Consider the following 18,384-nt stretch of genomic DNA (forward strand, 5'->3'; position numbering starts at 1 on the left):
ATTGCATCAAGGGAAAAAAAATTAATTTAATTTATGTAAGAATTCATCTACACTCTAGCAAAAAAAGCTTAGAACATGGAAGAAGACATCTCTCTGGCAGGGCTTGAAGAAGAGACTCCAACAACTCTTTCTCCAAAAAAAGTCAAAGGCAATGCTCCAACAGCAAATGCCCGCCCTCTCTTATATCCTCGCAGAGTCCTAGAGTTCTCCACCCTTTTTATAAGTCTCTAGTATTTCCATCCCAAATAGGAAAGGAATCCTAGATTTTCCAAAATTAAGTTGGACAGGGCTCTTTGAACAAGTTGAATATAATTAACAAAACAGTCCCCAACTTTCTAATTACAATTTGACTTCAACTAGGAAACAAAGATCTTGTAATACATTGAGCCCCATAAAATCCTGGCTGAACCCAGCCTTAAATGTCAAATAAATCAGACTCGCGTACTCTTACTAAAAATAAAATCCCACTGATATAAAGCAAACTTCACTAAATCCCATCTAAAGCCACTTCGAATAAGAGAACATCAGTCTCAAATCCATATGCAGTTTCTCTGTTCCCTTCGCCGTCTTTGCTTCTCTTCTCTGAATCTGTAATGGCGAGACTAAAGAGCCTGGTTTTCTTCATTGACCTTTTCTGCCTCTTCAATCTTCTTGCCGGTAAGACAATAATAAAGCATATACATGAGCTTCCTTCTGTTTCCTTTTCTCTTAAATCTTAATGGATTGATGGTGATTGATTTATTTTCAGCTCATCAACATCTGCATCAGAATATTCACCAACACAAGGACCTTTCAAAGTTGCTTGTCTTTGGAGACTCCTATGCAGACACAGGGAATATTGGGAAATCATCGGAATCAAAATCTTGGAACCTACCGTACGGAATTACTTTTCCTGGTAAACCTACTGGCCGATTTTCCGATGGCCGTGTTTTGACAGATTATATCGGTACGTTTCTTGCCGTCCATCACTCAGTCTTCACCTCTCTCTCTTTTTCTAGTGTTTTTTTATCTCTTTCTTTTCAGTTCATGATAATGACTTGCTTTATGCATTACTGTGTTCTCTCTCTGTGTGGTGGTTTCTCAGTTATCAGCCACCTTTTTATATTGTTTTGATTTGGGTTTCGACATTCGAATCATCTGGAAGTAGAATCGATTTGTTTTAGTTTCACGTGCTGCTCACCTACTGTCAAGTGTCAATTCAATGATTGCACGAGGAGGGTTCGCAGTGTGTTTGGAAAAAAAATCGTGAGAACTGGAATGAGGGTGAAAAGTGTCGGAAGAATAGGCAAGAGAAATCGAAATATTACTGACCGGAACAAAGGAATGCAATGTGGTGGACCTCCATTATTGAATGGTTTTGTTTCTCTGTTTTCTTAGAATATATTCGTTAGAAAATATATTATTTTCCTTTTGTATTTACATGGTTTTATTCTTTTATTGGTAAAGTATTCACATGGTGTTTTACTTGCTGAAGTATTTACATGCTTTTAATGCAGGGTATTGGTTATTTGATAGTTTTTTGGGTAAACAACAGTAATAATTTGACTCTTAATCTCTTGTTTCCTCTATCCAACTCCCAAGTCTATGGGATTCACCTATTCTGATTATTTTATAGTAATTTTTCAATTTATTGTAAAAGATTTGATACATATGTACACAAGAGATTTGATACATGCATACACAAGCTTTGTTATGTTTTATATCTATATATATATATATATATATATATTAATTAGTTAAACAAAATAGATTCTTATTTGATGTATAGGATAGGTCAAAGAAAATCTAGAACTTCATCTTATTTCTAGTAATTGATGGAAACTATCACAATCATTAATGCTTTGGTAATGCTATTCTAATTTGGCAATTGATCCCGCAATCATTGAACAAAATTGACTTTAATTAAGAGAATCAACCTCTTTTAAGGAGTTTAGATTCTTTACTCATCAACAGAGAGGTCTACGATTTCTTTACATATTTTTTCCACATAATAGAGGTGGGGTCCAGTCCTACTATATTGCATTTTTGTTAACTCTCAAAGATTGGTCTTTCTTATATTATGTGGTAGAAAAGTGTGAGGTGAACACAAACCTCTACTCATTAGTAAAAAAAATTAATTTAATAGTAAAAAAGAAAAAGTAGAAAAAGATCAAGATTTTAGAAAGAAACCAGTTCATCGTGTACAGTTATGTGTTAACATTGAAAACAATCCTAGTAGCAGTTAAAAAAATGTCTCCTATGGAGAACATTTTTTCCTGTTGTTCCCCTTAGCGGCCTAGTCTAGCTCAGAGCCACTATGCATGGACCATCAGGTGAGCACACACTTGTAAGCCAATCACTTGATATTTTGTTTCTAGAAATGCTTCTTCAAAGAAAGTGAAGAGAGAAAGACACATGCTCAATCTTCCCCCATAGTTTTTTTTTTGGTAGGACCATAGTTAATTTCTTATTTAACTGAAAGGTTTAAAAGGGATCCAATGTCTTCGTATGTACTTTTCTTATTCATTACGGGAGATGGCTGCCGGTTAGACATTGTCAGTTTTTGTTAAGTTAAATGTATACATAATTTAAACGAGTTTGAGAGTCAATGTCGTTGTACAAATAACGTACAAGACACTCTAGAAATCAACTACGTGTAATCTCTGACAAGAGATACATACTAGAGAGGCTTTCATTGTTGTGAGAGTGAATTTTATATGATTGGTTAATTTAGGATAGAGGTCTTACCCCAAAATAGGTGAAGAGAGGACTCATGCTGAATATTCTCCCATATTTCCTTATCTTCCATATATTTGTTTTTCGTTTTTTTTGGTAGATCTTTCATATACTTGTTTAAAGATTCATACATATATATGATTATCAAAAACAGCATCTTTTATGGGAATAAAGTCTCCGGTACCATACAAAGTGAGGAAGAGAGGGAGGAAAGCAGCTAGAAATGGGATGAACTTCGCTTACGGAGGAACAGGTGTGTTCCAGACACAGACTACAGAGCCAAACATGACCTCCCAAATCCTCCTCTTCCAATGTGTCCTTCACAATGATGGCTTCTACACCCCTACTGATGTCGCCTACTCTCTCGCTCTTGTCACTTGTGCTGGCAATGACTATAGTGCCTATTATGCTCGCGGTGGCACTGCCCAGGTATGTAACATGAATTATGGTGGTGAATTCATATCAAGCCACCATTGTGGTTTGTAGCGTGAAAGGAACATGGTTTTAGTGCATGGTATCAAGACCGGTATTGCCGACATGAAAATTGACATGATATAGGATTTGGTATTATAGATTTGCTGGTAACATTCCATAAAAAAAGACCCGGAGCTAATACACAAACTACCATAATGACAGGGTTTACCAGCTTTTATCGCATCGGTGGTTAATCTACTGGCTTTGAATTTAAAAAGTATTCATGACTTGGGAGTGAAAAAAATAGCCATTACGGCTCTGGAGCCCTTGGGATGTCTACCTATAAGCACAAGGACTTCGTCATACAAGCAATGCAATGTATCGCAGAATACGGCTGTCAATTTGCACAACATATTGCTGCAACAAGCTGTTGCAAAGTTGAATAACGAGACTAAGGATTCTGCTTTCCACATTCTTGATCTCTATGGTGCTTTCATGTCCACAATCAAGAAACAAGGAGGTGATCTCTCTCTCTCTTGTTGGGGTTTTGGCTTGTTTGGGTTCTCCTGTATGGTTAATGTGGGATTTCACTTATTTTTTAGGAAGCGTATTGAAGCCTTGTTGCATGGGTTTGGAGCAGTTCTCGTGTGGAGGTGTGAATGCAACTGGTGCAAAGCAATACACAGTGTGCAAGAACCCTGAGTCTTCATTCTTTTGGGACAATGTCCATCCTTCACAGTCGGGTTGGCGTTCTGTTTACTCAGCTTTGCAGACTTCTCTATACCAACTGTTGCAGTAACTTCACTGAGTTTTTGGTATTTTAGAAAATTTGGGGGTGTTTGATGTAGTTTTTTTGTGTAAAGAAATACGAATATGAGTTTGATTTTGTGAGAAAATAGTATATTAGTTGGATTGCTATATAGTTAATACAGTTGAGGAATACAAAATTTCCTCTACTTCAAGTTTCAAAGGCTTCACATCCCTTTCCTTTTGAGTCCTTAGCAACAAACGAAACTATGATATTTTATAATAGACCTAACTAGGTCGACCAAAGAAGAACTGGATTGATCAAACCTTGGCTGGACCACGAATAAAACAAAGGAAAGCAAGGTGTACAATTTGAATCACATCTAACATCCTTAAAGATAGGGATAAGGATTCCGATGAAGTATGGTATTTTGTATTACTCTTAGAGTCCAGGTCGGACTCCACAACTACAATCCAAGTAATACTCTCTTGGCAGATAAGATTCCTCTCTCAAGAAGTTAGCAATAATTATAGAGTTCCTATTTGAACTCCATTACTGCATAGTTAAGGTAACATTTCCTAAGATCTATAAATACCCATATATTCATCATTAGGAGGTATGCACTCTTGAGTTATTCAATTAACTGAGATATTGAGGTTAATCCTTCTGTTCACTCTGAACTAACTTGTTCGTCGGAGACGAAACTCGACCACACCGGTCGAGCATGTTTTTGCTGGTTCGAGCGATCATACGGGAAGAACCGAATTCTACAACAACATTGGCGCCGTCTGTGGGAATCTTGATCAAAAAGCTATTATATAGATCAGATCAAGAATGCTAAATCAACACTCAGAATAATAGTGAGGTGATCAAATTCCTTTGTCAGGTAATCTTGCCTTCAATTCCCTTTTTCGGTAATCCACCCATAAGGTACGTTGTTCCTCCTCTCTTTAAAATAATAATTTTTCATGAAGATTGAGGAATTATTTATCGTTACGTTATTCTCAAATCAAGATTGTGAAACTAAGAAATTTAGCGGAACTTGCTCATTTTTCTGGTTCATCGAGTGCATCACATCAATTTTTTAATATGAAATTACCGTGTATGGAAGTTTAGAATCACGTTCCATGAATTGTTTAAATTACCTTTCAGATTTATGGGAAGGAAAAGTCAGATTTGCATGTGATGCGTCCAAAATTGGCTCAGCCCTTAGATCTCCTGAGAATGACCTGCAAAAACGAACGTCAGATGTGGCCCGACCACTGGGATCGGGAGTCCACCTCCGAAAGCTAAGTCAATTGATGAACTTAATCACAAACGGCTCTGCTAGAGCACAGAGCTAAGGAATGAATAACAAGAATACGATTCAGATTGTTTCCGTGTGTGTCCTCCCTACCTTGTGGGTTGGTGATGTCTTATATAGAGTGTACCTTCGAATATCCTTCATTGGATGTATTTGAGCCTTCTTCGGATAGTCGTTGGATCTTAACAGATAGATCCTTTGAGTGATAGATCTCTACTAGTTTGGACTAGTAGATGAGTCCTTTGATAATACGATCGTTATATGATAGTTATCAATATGATAGCGATGAGTGACAGTCACCAAATATTGCTAGCCGCCTTTAGGTTGATTAGCCTATTCCGATCGTATCGGATTAGGGCGTGTTTGTGACTGAGTTAGTTTTCTTCCTCAGCAAGCTATCTCCTGGACCCGGCTCGCTCGGAAGCGAGTCGATTCCTTTCGTCCCGACCGGAGTTAAGGGTCATACCAGGTTTGAACCAGGTTTGGTTATATTTTCTCCATATCACGAGGCCCCCAGACCAAGAGTTCAGTTGATCCCGAGGACTTGGTTTTTAATTGGGTTCTTTGTCGAACAATAGTTTTACATAATCCCCAACCCATTAAATGTCATATCACATTTAATGTTGCTGTGTCGCTTTTTCCTCGAGCATTGTGAGTATCATCACACTTTGTGGGGGTGACACCACGCGTCTTACGTAGCCCAAACTATTGTTTCTCACGAAATCGAAACGACGGTTTCTGAATGCCTGTTTTTGATTCGTGAGTTCAAACTTTCGAACCGTCTCCAAATCTCGATTGTTGATGTTGAGTCCATCTCGATTGTACATGTCCTCGAACACTTGTGTAAGTGCTTAAAAGCGGTTCGTTGTCTTCGTAGGTTTCATTTTCTTTGTCTGGAATTTTGAAACCTCGTCGTCTTCTTCGCGCCCTCACGATCTTCTCGCTCTCGAGCTTTTTGCCTCAGTGATTCAGTAAGTTTCCTGACTCCTTTGCAAAGTTTACTTTCGTCTCTAGGTTTCTCTTTTCTCTAGAAACCACCATCAAACTTCTTAGTAATGGAGGGCGGTAGGGTTTCTTCTGAGATTTCTCCTGAACTTAATGCTGGTAAGGGCGATCTTGGTGATGAGGCCTTTGCCTCTGTCCCCTCTGAGCAGTCGGATAGTGACAAGAAAACCCTAACTCCTCTCTGGCATGACTTCGCAGAACTTAGTCAACTAAGAAAAGCAGAAGAAAATGCTAGGGCTTCTTCTGCCCTTCCTAAGTCTGGACCATCCAGGACTCCGATGGTGACTGCCGAATCCTCTGGGCAGTCCAAACAACCTACCAGGTCCGCTGATGGACCATGTGAAACCCAGCCCTAACCTTGACCCGGAAACCCTGTTGTTTGTAGGTTCAACAACCTGAAGTAAAGCAAGAAGTCAACTATGGGCCATCTTAGTGGAAGACTTGGTGTTTGGCTTAGAAACCATGAGTGTTGATGACAGTGTTCCATTTATGGAAACTGCACCCTAATGAAAAAGGAATTAGTTGATGGACTTGGAGTACTCTCTGACTTGGTTTGAAGGCATTTCTACCTACTAGGTAAGTCACTTGGTGTATGTGCAAAACCCCTTTATGTTTGGATTTGATCTGAGCCTTCATTTCCTTGTTTTGGACTTGCTCTCTTAATTGGTCGACTCATTGGTCGACTGGGCCAGTCGACCAATCAATTGACCAATGGGATTTGATTTACTGATTACCTCCAAACTCTTTGGAACGAACCAGAGCCCTTTGCAAGTCATCTCCTTTGCATCCTTGGTGATTCTCTTGACGGATCTTCGTCAAATCTCTTGCATTTGCACAAAAAGGTATGTGATGATCCTCTTCTATGTTTCGTCGTTGATTCTCCATTACTTTTCTTTCCTTTTCTGATTGAGGATAGTAGAGATGATGTTGCATCTCTGTTGCAACTATCTCTTTACTCATTCCCTCTCTTTTCCTAAGGATCTAAAGCTTGGTGGATGATCTTTATCAAGATCATCACTCGCTTTTGAAGGAAAACATGTATCTATTCTCTTTCCATATTTAGATTAATGTTCTTCATCCTTAGCTCTATTTCTCTATAGAATCTATGCATGCTTTTCATGAATCCTTTGTCATATTATTAATCCATCATCCTATTGTTCTTGTCCATGATTTTGATATGAATTCTTCAAGAACTATGATTGATCTAATTATGGTAACTTTTTGTTTCCTAATTTGTAACTTGAAGACTTGATATGATTAGAGTTTTGAGGTCCTATATACTAGCATACTACCCTTGTAGTTTCCCTCTTGTTTGGTACCCTTTTGAACCACCAAATTCGGTTTTGTATTAAAAAATCTCTGATTTTCAAGGCCACTGTCTCTGTTGGTCCACTCATTGGTCGACTGAGGCAGTAGACCAATCAATCGACCAATGAAGACAGCAACCTCATGTTTGGTCTGTTTTGGATGATTTGATTTCCTTCCTTTTAGGTATCTTTCCTAATATGTTATATATACTTGTTTAGGACTTTCTTTCCAAATTTACACAAGGTCTTACTTGATTCCCCCAAGATCCTTTGTGAGTTATATAAGGTAAGGATGGTTATTTCCTTAACTACATAGATTGCATGTTCTAGTTTCTATATTTGAATCTTTGGTGTATTTCCTTAATTAGATTCTTACAATGATATACTGCTGATGCAACTATTACAATAGCATTACTTGTTTATGCTTAATTGATTCATGTATGATTTACTTACCAGTTATATACAAGTTGGATGTTGTTATTGAATTCTTTCCATATATGAAGTTACCATATATGTGATATGATGGAATTATGTTTGTGAATGATTAAGTATGGTTTGGAAAGGGGAGGTGTCCTTTTGACACTTATGTCCTTGGACAACTACGGGAATATTATGGGATGTTTCCGGAGATGCCCTTTGGACACCTTCCTAAACTGTTGGATGACATATTTAGGGCTGTCTAGTAGTGTTTGGCTAGGATGTCCTATTATGTCAGACCCAAATCGGAGGGGTATTGAGACCGAACGACCCGTGGTAGCAATGGGGATTCATGGGCGCTCAAGACCTGTAACCAACCCGTGAAAGGACAGGAATCACATTGTGGGGGCCATTCATTGGTAGGGTTGCATATGGATAGACTTGAGCTCACGGGTGCTCAAGACCGGTAACCAACCCATGAGGGGACGTGAGAGCTTCTGTTTACCATATGTGGATAACCAATAGGGTTGATGAGTCCATAGTCAGGGACTATGAGGACTCTAGTGTGAAGGATACCAGAAAGGATCGCCAAGGGAGAGGAATGGACGTATCTGGATCTGACTTGATGTAACTAAGTAGGAGACTTGCATTTGGCTAGGCTTTGACCCTGACATGCGCCAGTACTTAGACAAATGGTGATGTGAGAGAGTGGTGACTTAAACCCCAGCCATGGAATGTCCCGAGGGATGCCGGACCCACTACCAAAAGGCGTTGTGTGATGAGACCTTCCTAAAGAAGTACGGTGCTATGACTTAAAGCATGTCTGCCAATAGAGACTAGCATACATAGAGTTAGAATCATATTTCATCATGTGTTTCATATCATATAGCATTTTACTTTGCTTTGAATTCTTGCTATTTATGTTGTTATGGATTAACTGCCTTATTGGGTTTCTTTGAAACTCACTCCTTTTGTACAATATCTTTTGTTAGATTACTCTACAGGTATTGATGACTATGAAGGTCAATACGAGGAAGCGCAAACTGAAGAAGCGTACTTTACGCAAGGTGTTGACAACCATGACGATTACATTGAGGATTCCTCGAGTGGTCTTACTTATTTCCAGGATTAGCCCTATTGTGGAGTGGGAACGTCTGAGCGTCATTAATGAGGTTTATGTTTATGAAGACGTTCTTTATAAAGTAGAATAGCTCTGGCTTACTTTGTTATATCCTTCTTTCTTGTCTTTATAACCAGTTGTAATCTTTCTTTTGACTTTAGAACTACTATTCCGCTGTTTGTAGAGTGAGATTCTGCCTCACTTTACTTTATGATTTAGACATTCTGATTGTCTTTCGTACTCTGATGATATATGATTTATTCTTTCCTTATTTGGATCTTTTGATTATACTTTGTACATTGATTATTTATGTTCATGATTATGTTATTGTCTATGTGGGAGGTTGATTACCTCGATACTTGATCTTTGGGGTTGTGGATCACACACTTGGGTATGCCAAGTAGGGTACTGGCTGGGTGGATGTGACAGACTTGGTTCTGTTGCTTCCTCCTTTACTGAGGAAAACCTTCCTTTAGCCGTCCAACGCTACGACTTTCCTTCCTCGTACCATCTTAGGGCTCCCACTTCTGATGAGAGGGTTGATTCGATCCTTCCGGGCGAATTTTCCCTGTATATAGATACTCTGGAAAGCGAAGTTCGCTTTCCTTTCGTCAATACTTTGTTTTCTGCCATTCTGAACCATTGGGACATTTCCTTTCTTCAATACTTTGTTTTCTGCCATTTTGAACTCGGCATCATACCTTCTCTTCCTCTTTTTGTACATTTTCATGTTCTTTCTCTTTCCCGTCCCCCTGGCTGGGTTGTGCTTTCCAAGAGCAACAAAGTTGAGCTTAACTGGTCGGACAACATTCTTGCCAGAGGAACTTGCCCTTCCAATCACAAAGGGTGGCGCAAGCGGTATTTTTTCTGCCGAGCGCCTCAATCAGATCTTAACTTCTCGACCATCTGGAAACTGTATACTTCATACTCTGAGGGCAACCCGGTCCCTCAACTATCCAAAGAAGACAGAGTTGCTATCAAGAAGATCAAGTCAATTCCATGGTATCAAGAGATACATGGGCTTGAGATGGAATACAACCCCATTCTCCAATACTGGGGGTTGGCTCAACGTGAGCTTCCTAACTGCCACGTTTCACTTTCTTGAATGTATTGCGATTTTTTTCAACTTTCTAACTTTCGTCTTTCTTTGTAGTGCCTCCAAGAATGAATCTAGACAGCTTTCGGGTGAAGGCTGCCAAGGCCGTTGTGATTGCAGAGCAACGGTCTCCTTGAGCATTGACTGCAGAACAGGTGGCCTCTATGCCGCCTCCAGACCCTTCTTACAAGGGTATTAAGAACCTGAAGCTAGTGGTTGAGGCTTTGGGGAGGGGGAAAAATCGATGGTGGAAGAGGTTGAGATCCCCTTTCCCGTCTGAACCAAAAGGAAGCACGACTCAGTCAATGCTTCTGCCCCGAAGAAATCCAAGAAGAATAAAGATTCTGAGGAGATCTTTGTCCCAAATTGGTCTTTGACGCAGACAGACCGAGTCACGCAAGATCCCAAGAAAGCTGCCGAGTGGAGCTCTATCGGCCTTATGCCTGCCGACCGTCAGGCCTTTGAGACCCTGCAAGACGACGTTCTCGTTCGTCTTTCCACAAGGTAATACTTTTCTTAAGCTTTTACTACTTGCTTTGTAATCTCTCCCAGGATTTTCTGATAATCCTCCTACCTTTCTAGGAATGCTGTGTTGAGCTTCTATCAACACATGGAGGCATTGAGCCGAGTTGGTCGTAGCGGCTCCTTGCTGCAGACCTGCAAGGAGAATTTGGCGAAGGCCAATTCTGAGGTGGACCGGCTGAAGAAAGCAGCCGAAGAGTCACAGGAGAAGAATGAGGAGGCCATAAGTTCTCTGAGAAAAGAACTTGACCTGTCAATCAGTTATGTTGTTGTTGCCGAACGCGAGGCCAAGAAGTAGAAAAATGCTGCTACCTTGATCGGCAAAAGCCTCGAGTTTCAGGCCCAGAATAACGAACGCCTGAAGAAGATGACAGTTCCCAGCAAGCCTGAACATCTTTCACAAGATCTTCAGAGGGACTGCATTCGGGAATATCTGAACAGCGTTCCTTTCAGCGATCTGTTGGACTCCTTCAACCTTCAAGCTTATCGAGAGGGGCAGAATGATATCTGGAGAAAGATTCTTGAATCTAATCCTTCCTTTGACACAACTCCCTTTCGGGAGGTGTGTCACAAGGAAATCTTCGAGAAGCTTATGTTGCCTTTCCCTCATTGGGTCTTGGAAGAAGAGGATCCTTATCCAGCAGATCCAGACATCGAGCAGTATCTTGCTGACTCGCCGCCCTTCCCAAAGATCCTCAAAAGCCTACTTCAGACAAAGATTCTTCGGTCGACAATGAGGAGGAACAATAGGAAACCATTTTTTTTTTTTTTTTTTTGGTAAGGGTTGGCCCCCCATGGTCTTCTATAATGAAATAGAAATCTGTCTTCTTTTTTTCGAACTCTTCCAATGATTGCCATAATACTTTCTCATATCGTACTCAGAGAATTGTCTATTCCCTCATGCAAGAGATATTAAGAACGAGATAAGTTATCACATAAATTAACTTATACCTTAATTGAAGATATCGTTCGGGACATCAGAGAGATGCGTTCGGTTAATTTGATTCTTCCGAACCTTTTGTGACACTTGAACCTTATCTCCCAACTGCTCCTCCTTTATGATGAAGCCCAAATGTTTCCTTGTATTCGTGTACAAGTTGCTCTTCCCAAAGAATTGGGAATACTCTATTATTTAATACTGGTGCGACGGTTGGTATTTGGCAGTATCTTCGTATCAGGTGCACCCTGTTCCATGTGGAAACCTAGGTCAGCCTTCAAGTTTCGAATTTGAAGCGCCGTTATCCCTTGACCTTTGATCCTGCATTTTTTGGAATTTTCAAAGCGTCTCTTCCATCCTGTCCCTTGATTAAGTTGAGCTTTCGATCGTTGCATCACTTCTTGAGGCTATTTAAGTTCCTCAAGGGTGCTTCATCCTTGTCTCGCTATCTGCAAGTTATTCTTGTCTGCCAGATTTGCAAAGTAATATTTTGTCTTCCTTTGCTGTCTCTGTACTCTTATCTTCCAACAATATCTTCGATTAGAAACTGAACAAGTAAGCCTTCTGCTTTGTCATTTATAACAAACTTCTCCTTCTCCCTGAGTAATCTCCACAGTATTTATACTTGGGGTTTACTCATTTACGGAAGTTCCTTGATGGGTGTTCATTACTTCATCTGTTCGACAGAAATCTAGGGTTTTTCCTTTTCTGCTATAATTTGTTGGATTCTCGTACTGATGTTGTTTTGCTTTTCATTTGTAGTGCCTCCAAGAATTAACATGGATAATATTTGGGCGAAATCTTGCAAGAAGACTGCTCCAGACCTGACGAAGGTTGTTCCCTTTGAGGTGACTGCAGTTGGCGAATCTTCTAAATGTGGGGAGTTTGCTGTTGGTGAATCTTCAAATCAAATGCCCACATCTTCTCCCATGCTTCCTTTTCCTAGAGAGACCGTTCGGTCTTCTAAGGAGGACGCGGCTCCCTTTTTCGTTGCTCGCACTGTTGAAACCCCCGTTGGCACTACCCTGAAGTCTTCTTCCATGATGAAGACCCTTCGGGCCTCCGAGGAAGATGTGGTCCCCGAAGCTGTCGTTCGGGTTTCCAACTCTACTGCTTGTTTGGCATCCTCCTCCACTCCTTCCATGGAGCTGGAGGATTTTGCCACTAGGAAGAGTCTTCGGTTGGCCGATGACATGTTCCATCCTTCTTGGTCGTTGAAGAGATCTGACTTGGTGACAAGCGATTTTGACAAGGCACTAGAATGGTGCACTACTGTTCAAATGCCTACCGAGAGTAGAGCCCTTTCTACGGTCCCAGATAGGGAACTTATAAAATCACTGGTGATGTAAGTTTTTCTTCATTACCTTTCGTTCTGAAGATTTTTCTTTTGCTCTTGACTAACCTTTAGGTTGTTGCAGGAGTCTCACTGGTAACTTCCACAACCAAGTGGAAGCAGCCTTTAGACTCAGTACACTGAGTGATGAAGTTTCCAAGCTTCAGGAAGAATCCAAAGCCAAAGTTGCTGAGATTGCTCGTCTTGGAAATCAAGCATGGGAGATTGCCCGAGAGAATAATTCTGAGAACGAGTGTCTTCGTTTTGATTTGGATGATGCCAGGGAGAAGATCCGGCAGCTGGAGCGGGAAGTAGGAAAGGTTTCAGCAGGGGTGAAAGGGTCTGAAGTCGAGTCAACGTCCCAAAGGCAAGCTGTTACCCTTTTGCCCGAGTCCCTTTCAACTGATGTTCGCAGGACTTGCATCTTCAAGTATTTGCAGAGTAAGCCTTTTGTTGACATGCTAAACTCTTATAACTTGCAGGCCTACCGGGATGGTGAGAACGATGTATGGGAATCGATACTAAGGAGAAATCCTTATTTCAACACGACTCCCCACCGCGCCAATTGTCATCCTGAAGTGTTTGCAAAGATGGGACTTCCTCTTCCTGCTTGGGCCAAGGATGCAATGGACCTTCCACTTCCAGATCCGGATATAATGCATCATCTTGATGACTCTCCTCCACTGTCTCCTCTGAAAGGATTCAACTATGAAGAGCTTGCCTTGAATGGAGGTTTGATCCAAGATCCGGCTTCTTCTAGAAAAGCTGGATAAAGAGTAGGGAATTGCAGAGGATTTTGTATTTGCAGAATGCTTCGCAATCCCCGAGGGAGATAAACAAATGATAACATATGTTTTCCCGACTCTATTCTTCTTCTTCTTCTTGAATCTGTGTTGCTTCTTGACTCTGTGTTACTTCTGACAAAGCTGCTTCGATCTTGTTTTAAATTCTTGATGATCACTGATGATGACTTTCCTTTTTGACCGAGCGAAGATTTATCTCAACACTTGTTATCTCATATGTATGTTTGATGTAAAGGTTGGCCCCTTTTGGTCGTTTAAAGGAATAAATAATTAACTTCATCTTTGAACTTTGTCAGTCACTTGAGTCTTTGTTGCAGTAGGTCTTAGTTGTTTCAAAACAATGCCTTTACTTAGAGATTTCCGTAGAAATTCAATAAGTTTGAGAAGGAACTCACTCGGGTTTTAAACCGATGCCTTGTAAAAGGTCCCACGTGGGTTTTAAACCGATGCCATTACTTAAGAATTTCCAGAGAAATTCAATAAGTTTGAGAAGGAACTCATTTAGATTTTAAACTGATGCCTTGTAGAAGGTCCCACACAGGTTTTAAACTGATGCCTTTACTTAAGAATTTCTGGAGAAATTCAATAAGTTTGAGAAGGAACTCACTCGGGTTTTAAACTGATGCCTTGTAGAAGGTCCCATATGGGTTTTAAACCGATGCCTTTTGATTTTGTCGCTGGATCCGTTCTTGAGTGTTGTGTGAAGCCCCCAATCAAAAGACAGTATGTTGAAAACTGAAAATTGTATTGATTGAGTTGAATTTTGTTACATCATGAATGAAAATGATAATCTCCTCAAGGATAATATTTCTTCAAGTGCCTGGCATTCCACAAACAATCCAATTCTTTCTGGGTTGTCATTTTGTTTAGCTTGTAAGCTCCCGACTGACCGGTTTAATAACCATATATGGACCTTCCCATGAAGGGTCCAATTTTCTTTGATAGCGTGGATCTGAAGCTAAGGTATTTTTCAATACCAAGTGTCACATCCACCCAGCCGGTACCCTATCTGGCATACCCGGGATGTGATCCACAGCCCCGAAGATCCTTAGTTCAGGGACCACATTATCCACATCGACAATAACATAATTATGAACAATCAATATTAAACTAGCAATTGATAATAATAGAATTCAAAAAAGAGACACCAAGGATAATCAGAGTACGGTAGTAAATATCATATCAGATAACTTAAGAAGGCAGTGGGCGGAATCCACTCCTTCAAATAAGCGGAAGTGAGGTCAAAATTGAATAAGTACAGGTGTGAAATCCAGCCCAAACCTAGCCAGGTCACCCTATTTGTTTTGGGTAAAGAAGGGTTAGTTTAAATTTTGACTTTAAAGTTGGACCGTGATTTCAGTTTTGTTTAATGTTGACTTTGAAGTTTGACCGTGATTTCAGTTTTACTATCTTTGAAAATCTTAGGAAGCCATGTCAGACCTTTCTCTTAGGGTTGATCCAATGTCCCAAAATGAGGGATGATGTCTTTGAGGGCCATTCAGTAGAAGATATGGTGTTTGACCCAAAACCCATGGATATTGATGATGGTGTTTCCTTATGGAAACTTTAATTGATTTGGTGTTGAACTACTCATTGGTGAAGAAGAACTTGGTTGATGGACCTAAAGCTTAGTTGGACCTGGTTTGAAGACATCCCTCCATACTAGGTAAGTAGTATGATGCGTTGAAAGAAGCCCATCCAAAAATATTGAAGTTAGGCCCATTAAATCCCTATTTTTGAACAAGCTATCTAGGCAGTGGCATTTTGGTAATTTTCTATTTTGAAGGTTTTTAAAAGCTTTATTTCTTTTAATTCGTGGTAAAAAAATCCCACTAGGTTTCTAACTCTCTAGAGAACGTGGAAAGGACCTTAGAACTTCCTCTTTGGCAACCAATCAATCAACAGGGTCAGTTTGGTCAGTTTGGTGAAATCCTAGTAATTCTTGGACTCTGTGTGCTATTTAAAGAGGGGGAACTCCATGTTTTTCAATCCCAATATGTTCTAAACCTTTGGAGAACGTGGGAAGAGCCCTAGATCCTCTCCTTCGAAGCCAAGAAAGACCCTCAAACATCTGTTTAGATTTCTTCATCGGTTTCTCTTCTAAAAGGTTAGTATTCAATTCGTTTCTTCTTTAATTCATTCTTTCTTCTCTACTTCTGATATTCTGATTATGAGAAGGGTATTACACTGCTGTAATGACCTCTTCTCTAATTCTTTTAGCCCTAGAGTGAATTCCCCAATTCACTCTATGTTCTTGAAGCCATATGGCGATGATTCTTGAATTTGATTCCACCAACAATCTTGATGATACTTTCCCTGAATTTTCTACCTATCTTTATGATTGTGGGGAAGGTCTCATACTATTACCATGACCTTCCCTTGTGTCCTCATGATTGAGGAGTTGATCCTTGTTTTTCCTTGGACCAATTGGCAACCCTTCTATTTTCTATTAATTCATTGGATCCTCCCCAAGACTTTCTTTATTATGATTTCTTTATCTTTATTCCCTAGGGTGAATCTTTATTCTCCCTAGTCTTCCCATGGGATATTAGGATTTCTTTCCTTTGAATTTATTTACATTCTTTTCTCTCATTGGTACACCCTTCCTATTTCCATTCTTGATTTTGAAATATTAATGAGATGTTCCTTTATCTATCTTGGGTTGTTTTTTTGTGAGAGTTTATTATGGGTAACTCTCATGGGAGGTAACCAACTCTTATGAGAGGTAACCATATCTGAGACACTAATGTTCTTTTATCTGTTGGAAACTTCCCAACACATTTTCAGATTGTGCATTCTTTGTTTCTCTTTTCCTAGGGTGAATCTTTATTACCCCTAGCCTTTCCATGAGAGCCATCAGTTTTGTTCTGAATCTGCTCACCGAAGAGGGGTGAATTAGTTGAAACACCTAATGAACTCCTGTGCTCAATCTGAATATATTTCCCGAAACTAGACTTCATAATGGACTTCCAGGAGAAAACCCCACTCAATTTGACCCCATATAACTTTTCAAATCCCTGTTCGAAGTTGCTGAAATATGTCTGTCAAATCCTGCTTGCGCATCAAAGAAGATGAGCTTATTTGGTGAACCTAATAAACTCCAATTCTTTATCTGAAAGTATTTCTAGAAACTAGACTTCTTGATTGACTCGTAGAAGAAAACCTCACTCAATTTGACCCTGTATAGCCCTCCGAATCCCTGTTTGAACCTTGCTATTCTGCTTGGTCGACTGATTGGTCTACTGGACCACTCGACCAAGCACTCGACCAAAGGGTTTGCCAAATCCGAGAATTTGTAATTTTTTAGGTTTTTTCACTTCTATTTAAACCCTACTTCGAGTTTCTTAGTTACGGCAGCCTCCTAAACACTTTTTGAACGTGAGAAGACCTCTCCGAAACACTCTCTGGTGATTTCGAACGATTCCTCTGCAGATCTGAAACCTCTCTTCTTTGATCTGACAATTCAAGGTTAGTATCTCTTCTGAAATTCTAATTATTCTTTCTTTGATCTTGTTCTTGATTGAGATCAGGAAGTTGATTCTGCATCCTTGCAACCATCCCTTCGTGATCTCCTTCGTTTCTTTGAGATCTATGATCATCATCATGATCTCAACCCTAGCCGAAGATTTTCTTGAAACCCTAACCCTTGTATCATCTTTCTGGAAAAACTTGGTAACCTCCCATGCGAGCGAAACCTCGTGGGCAATGTTTCTGTTAACCTAAATTATTTTTCCTATGATTTTCTTATTGCTTTTGGCCAATTATTTAATTTTCTTTCATTCTGTGATTTCAACCTTTTTATGGGAACCATAAGGTTGAAACCCTAATTTCTTGGGTTAGAACAGGAACCCAAATTTTCCCCATGACTTGATGTCTTTTATCTTACTATATGATCCTAATATACCTTAGGAAGTTCCCCTTCGAATTTCGGATCATTCCGACTTCAAACGAAGAAGTTATGGCCGAAACAGTTTTCACTATTCCGTACTGACTTGCTTGGTCGACTCCTTGGTCGAGTGGGGCACTCGACCAAGCACTCGACCGAAGGAGTTAGTAGCTTCGTTTTTTCGCCCGATTTGATTCATTTGCTCTCTGATCTTTTAGGCATCTTTCCTAATGTTGTATCTATGATTGTTAAGAGTCTATTTGCTAAGTTTGGAGTTGCTCTCTTTGGTTTTGGATCATATTCTTCGATAATCAGGTAAGGATAGTTAATTCATTAACTACATAGATTGCTTGTTCTCTGGTTTCTACTTTGTGAACTATCAGATTACTCACTGTTATTATAATTTAATTCTGATCTCTTACTGTGAGATCAGTAGCACTTGTTTATATTATCTTTTTCATTTTCCATGTTATATGAATTACCTATTATTGCCTAATCTGATTTTGCTTTTACATTCTCTTGTATATGATGAACTGTTGGTTTTATATGTTATGACTGATCTGAGAATGTGTTTGCTTAAGTTTGCTTTGGGATTGGGATGTGTCCTTTTGACACTTCTGTCCTTGGACATCGGAGGGAATAGTATGGGATGTTCTCCGAAGATGCCCATCGACGCTTTCCCAAATCAATGGTTGTCATACCTAGGGCTATCTAGCAGTGTTTGGCTAGGATATACCTCTGTTATATCAGACTCGAATCGGAAGGGTATTGAGACCGA

At 39.9% G+C, this 18,384-nt stretch overlaps 1 protein-coding gene across 1 annotated transcript; it reads left to right on the top strand.

Annotated features, from left to right (window-relative positions):
* Nucleotides 1-563: 563 nt before the first annotated feature.
* LOC149024249 (GDSL esterase/lipase At5g03610-like) lies at nucleotides 564-3,928 on the top strand. The gene is made up of 5 exons (XM_089143443.1): nucleotides 564-658; nucleotides 729-946; nucleotides 2,870-3,144; nucleotides 3,352-3,649; nucleotides 3,732-3,928. Exons 1-5 carry the CDS (start codon nucleotides 594-596, stop codon nucleotides 3,926-3,928), a joined length of 1,053 nt encoding a protein of 350 aa, XP_088999569.1. The 5' UTR covers nucleotides 564-593.
* The last annotated feature ends 14,456 nt before the right edge of the window (nucleotides 3,929-18,384 follow it).

The sequence above is a fragment of the Hakea prostrata genome, chromosome 2, assembly GCF_041222555.1.
Source record: "Hakea prostrata isolate BN-2017 chromosome 2, UWA_Hpros_2, whole genome shotgun sequence".
Lineage (NCBI taxonomy): Eukaryota > Viridiplantae > Streptophyta > Magnoliopsida > Proteales > Proteaceae > Hakea > Hakea prostrata.

What these genes read in the sequence shown, in the direction of transcription:
- LOC149024249 (XM_089143443.1), top strand. Translation starts at nt 594, where the DNA reads ATGGCGAGACTAAAGAGCCTGGTTTTCTTCATTGACCTTTTCTGCCTC. An exon ending in CTCGCGGTGGCACTGCCCAG is followed by an intron (nt 3,145 to 3,351) that starts GTATGTAACATG and finishes CCATAATGACAG; the next exon opens with GGTTTACCAGCTTTTATCGC. An exon ending in CACAATCAAGAAACAAGGAG is followed by an intron (nt 3,650 to 3,731) that starts GTGATCTCTCTC and finishes CTTATTTTTTAG; the next exon opens with GAAGCGTATTGAAGCCTTGT.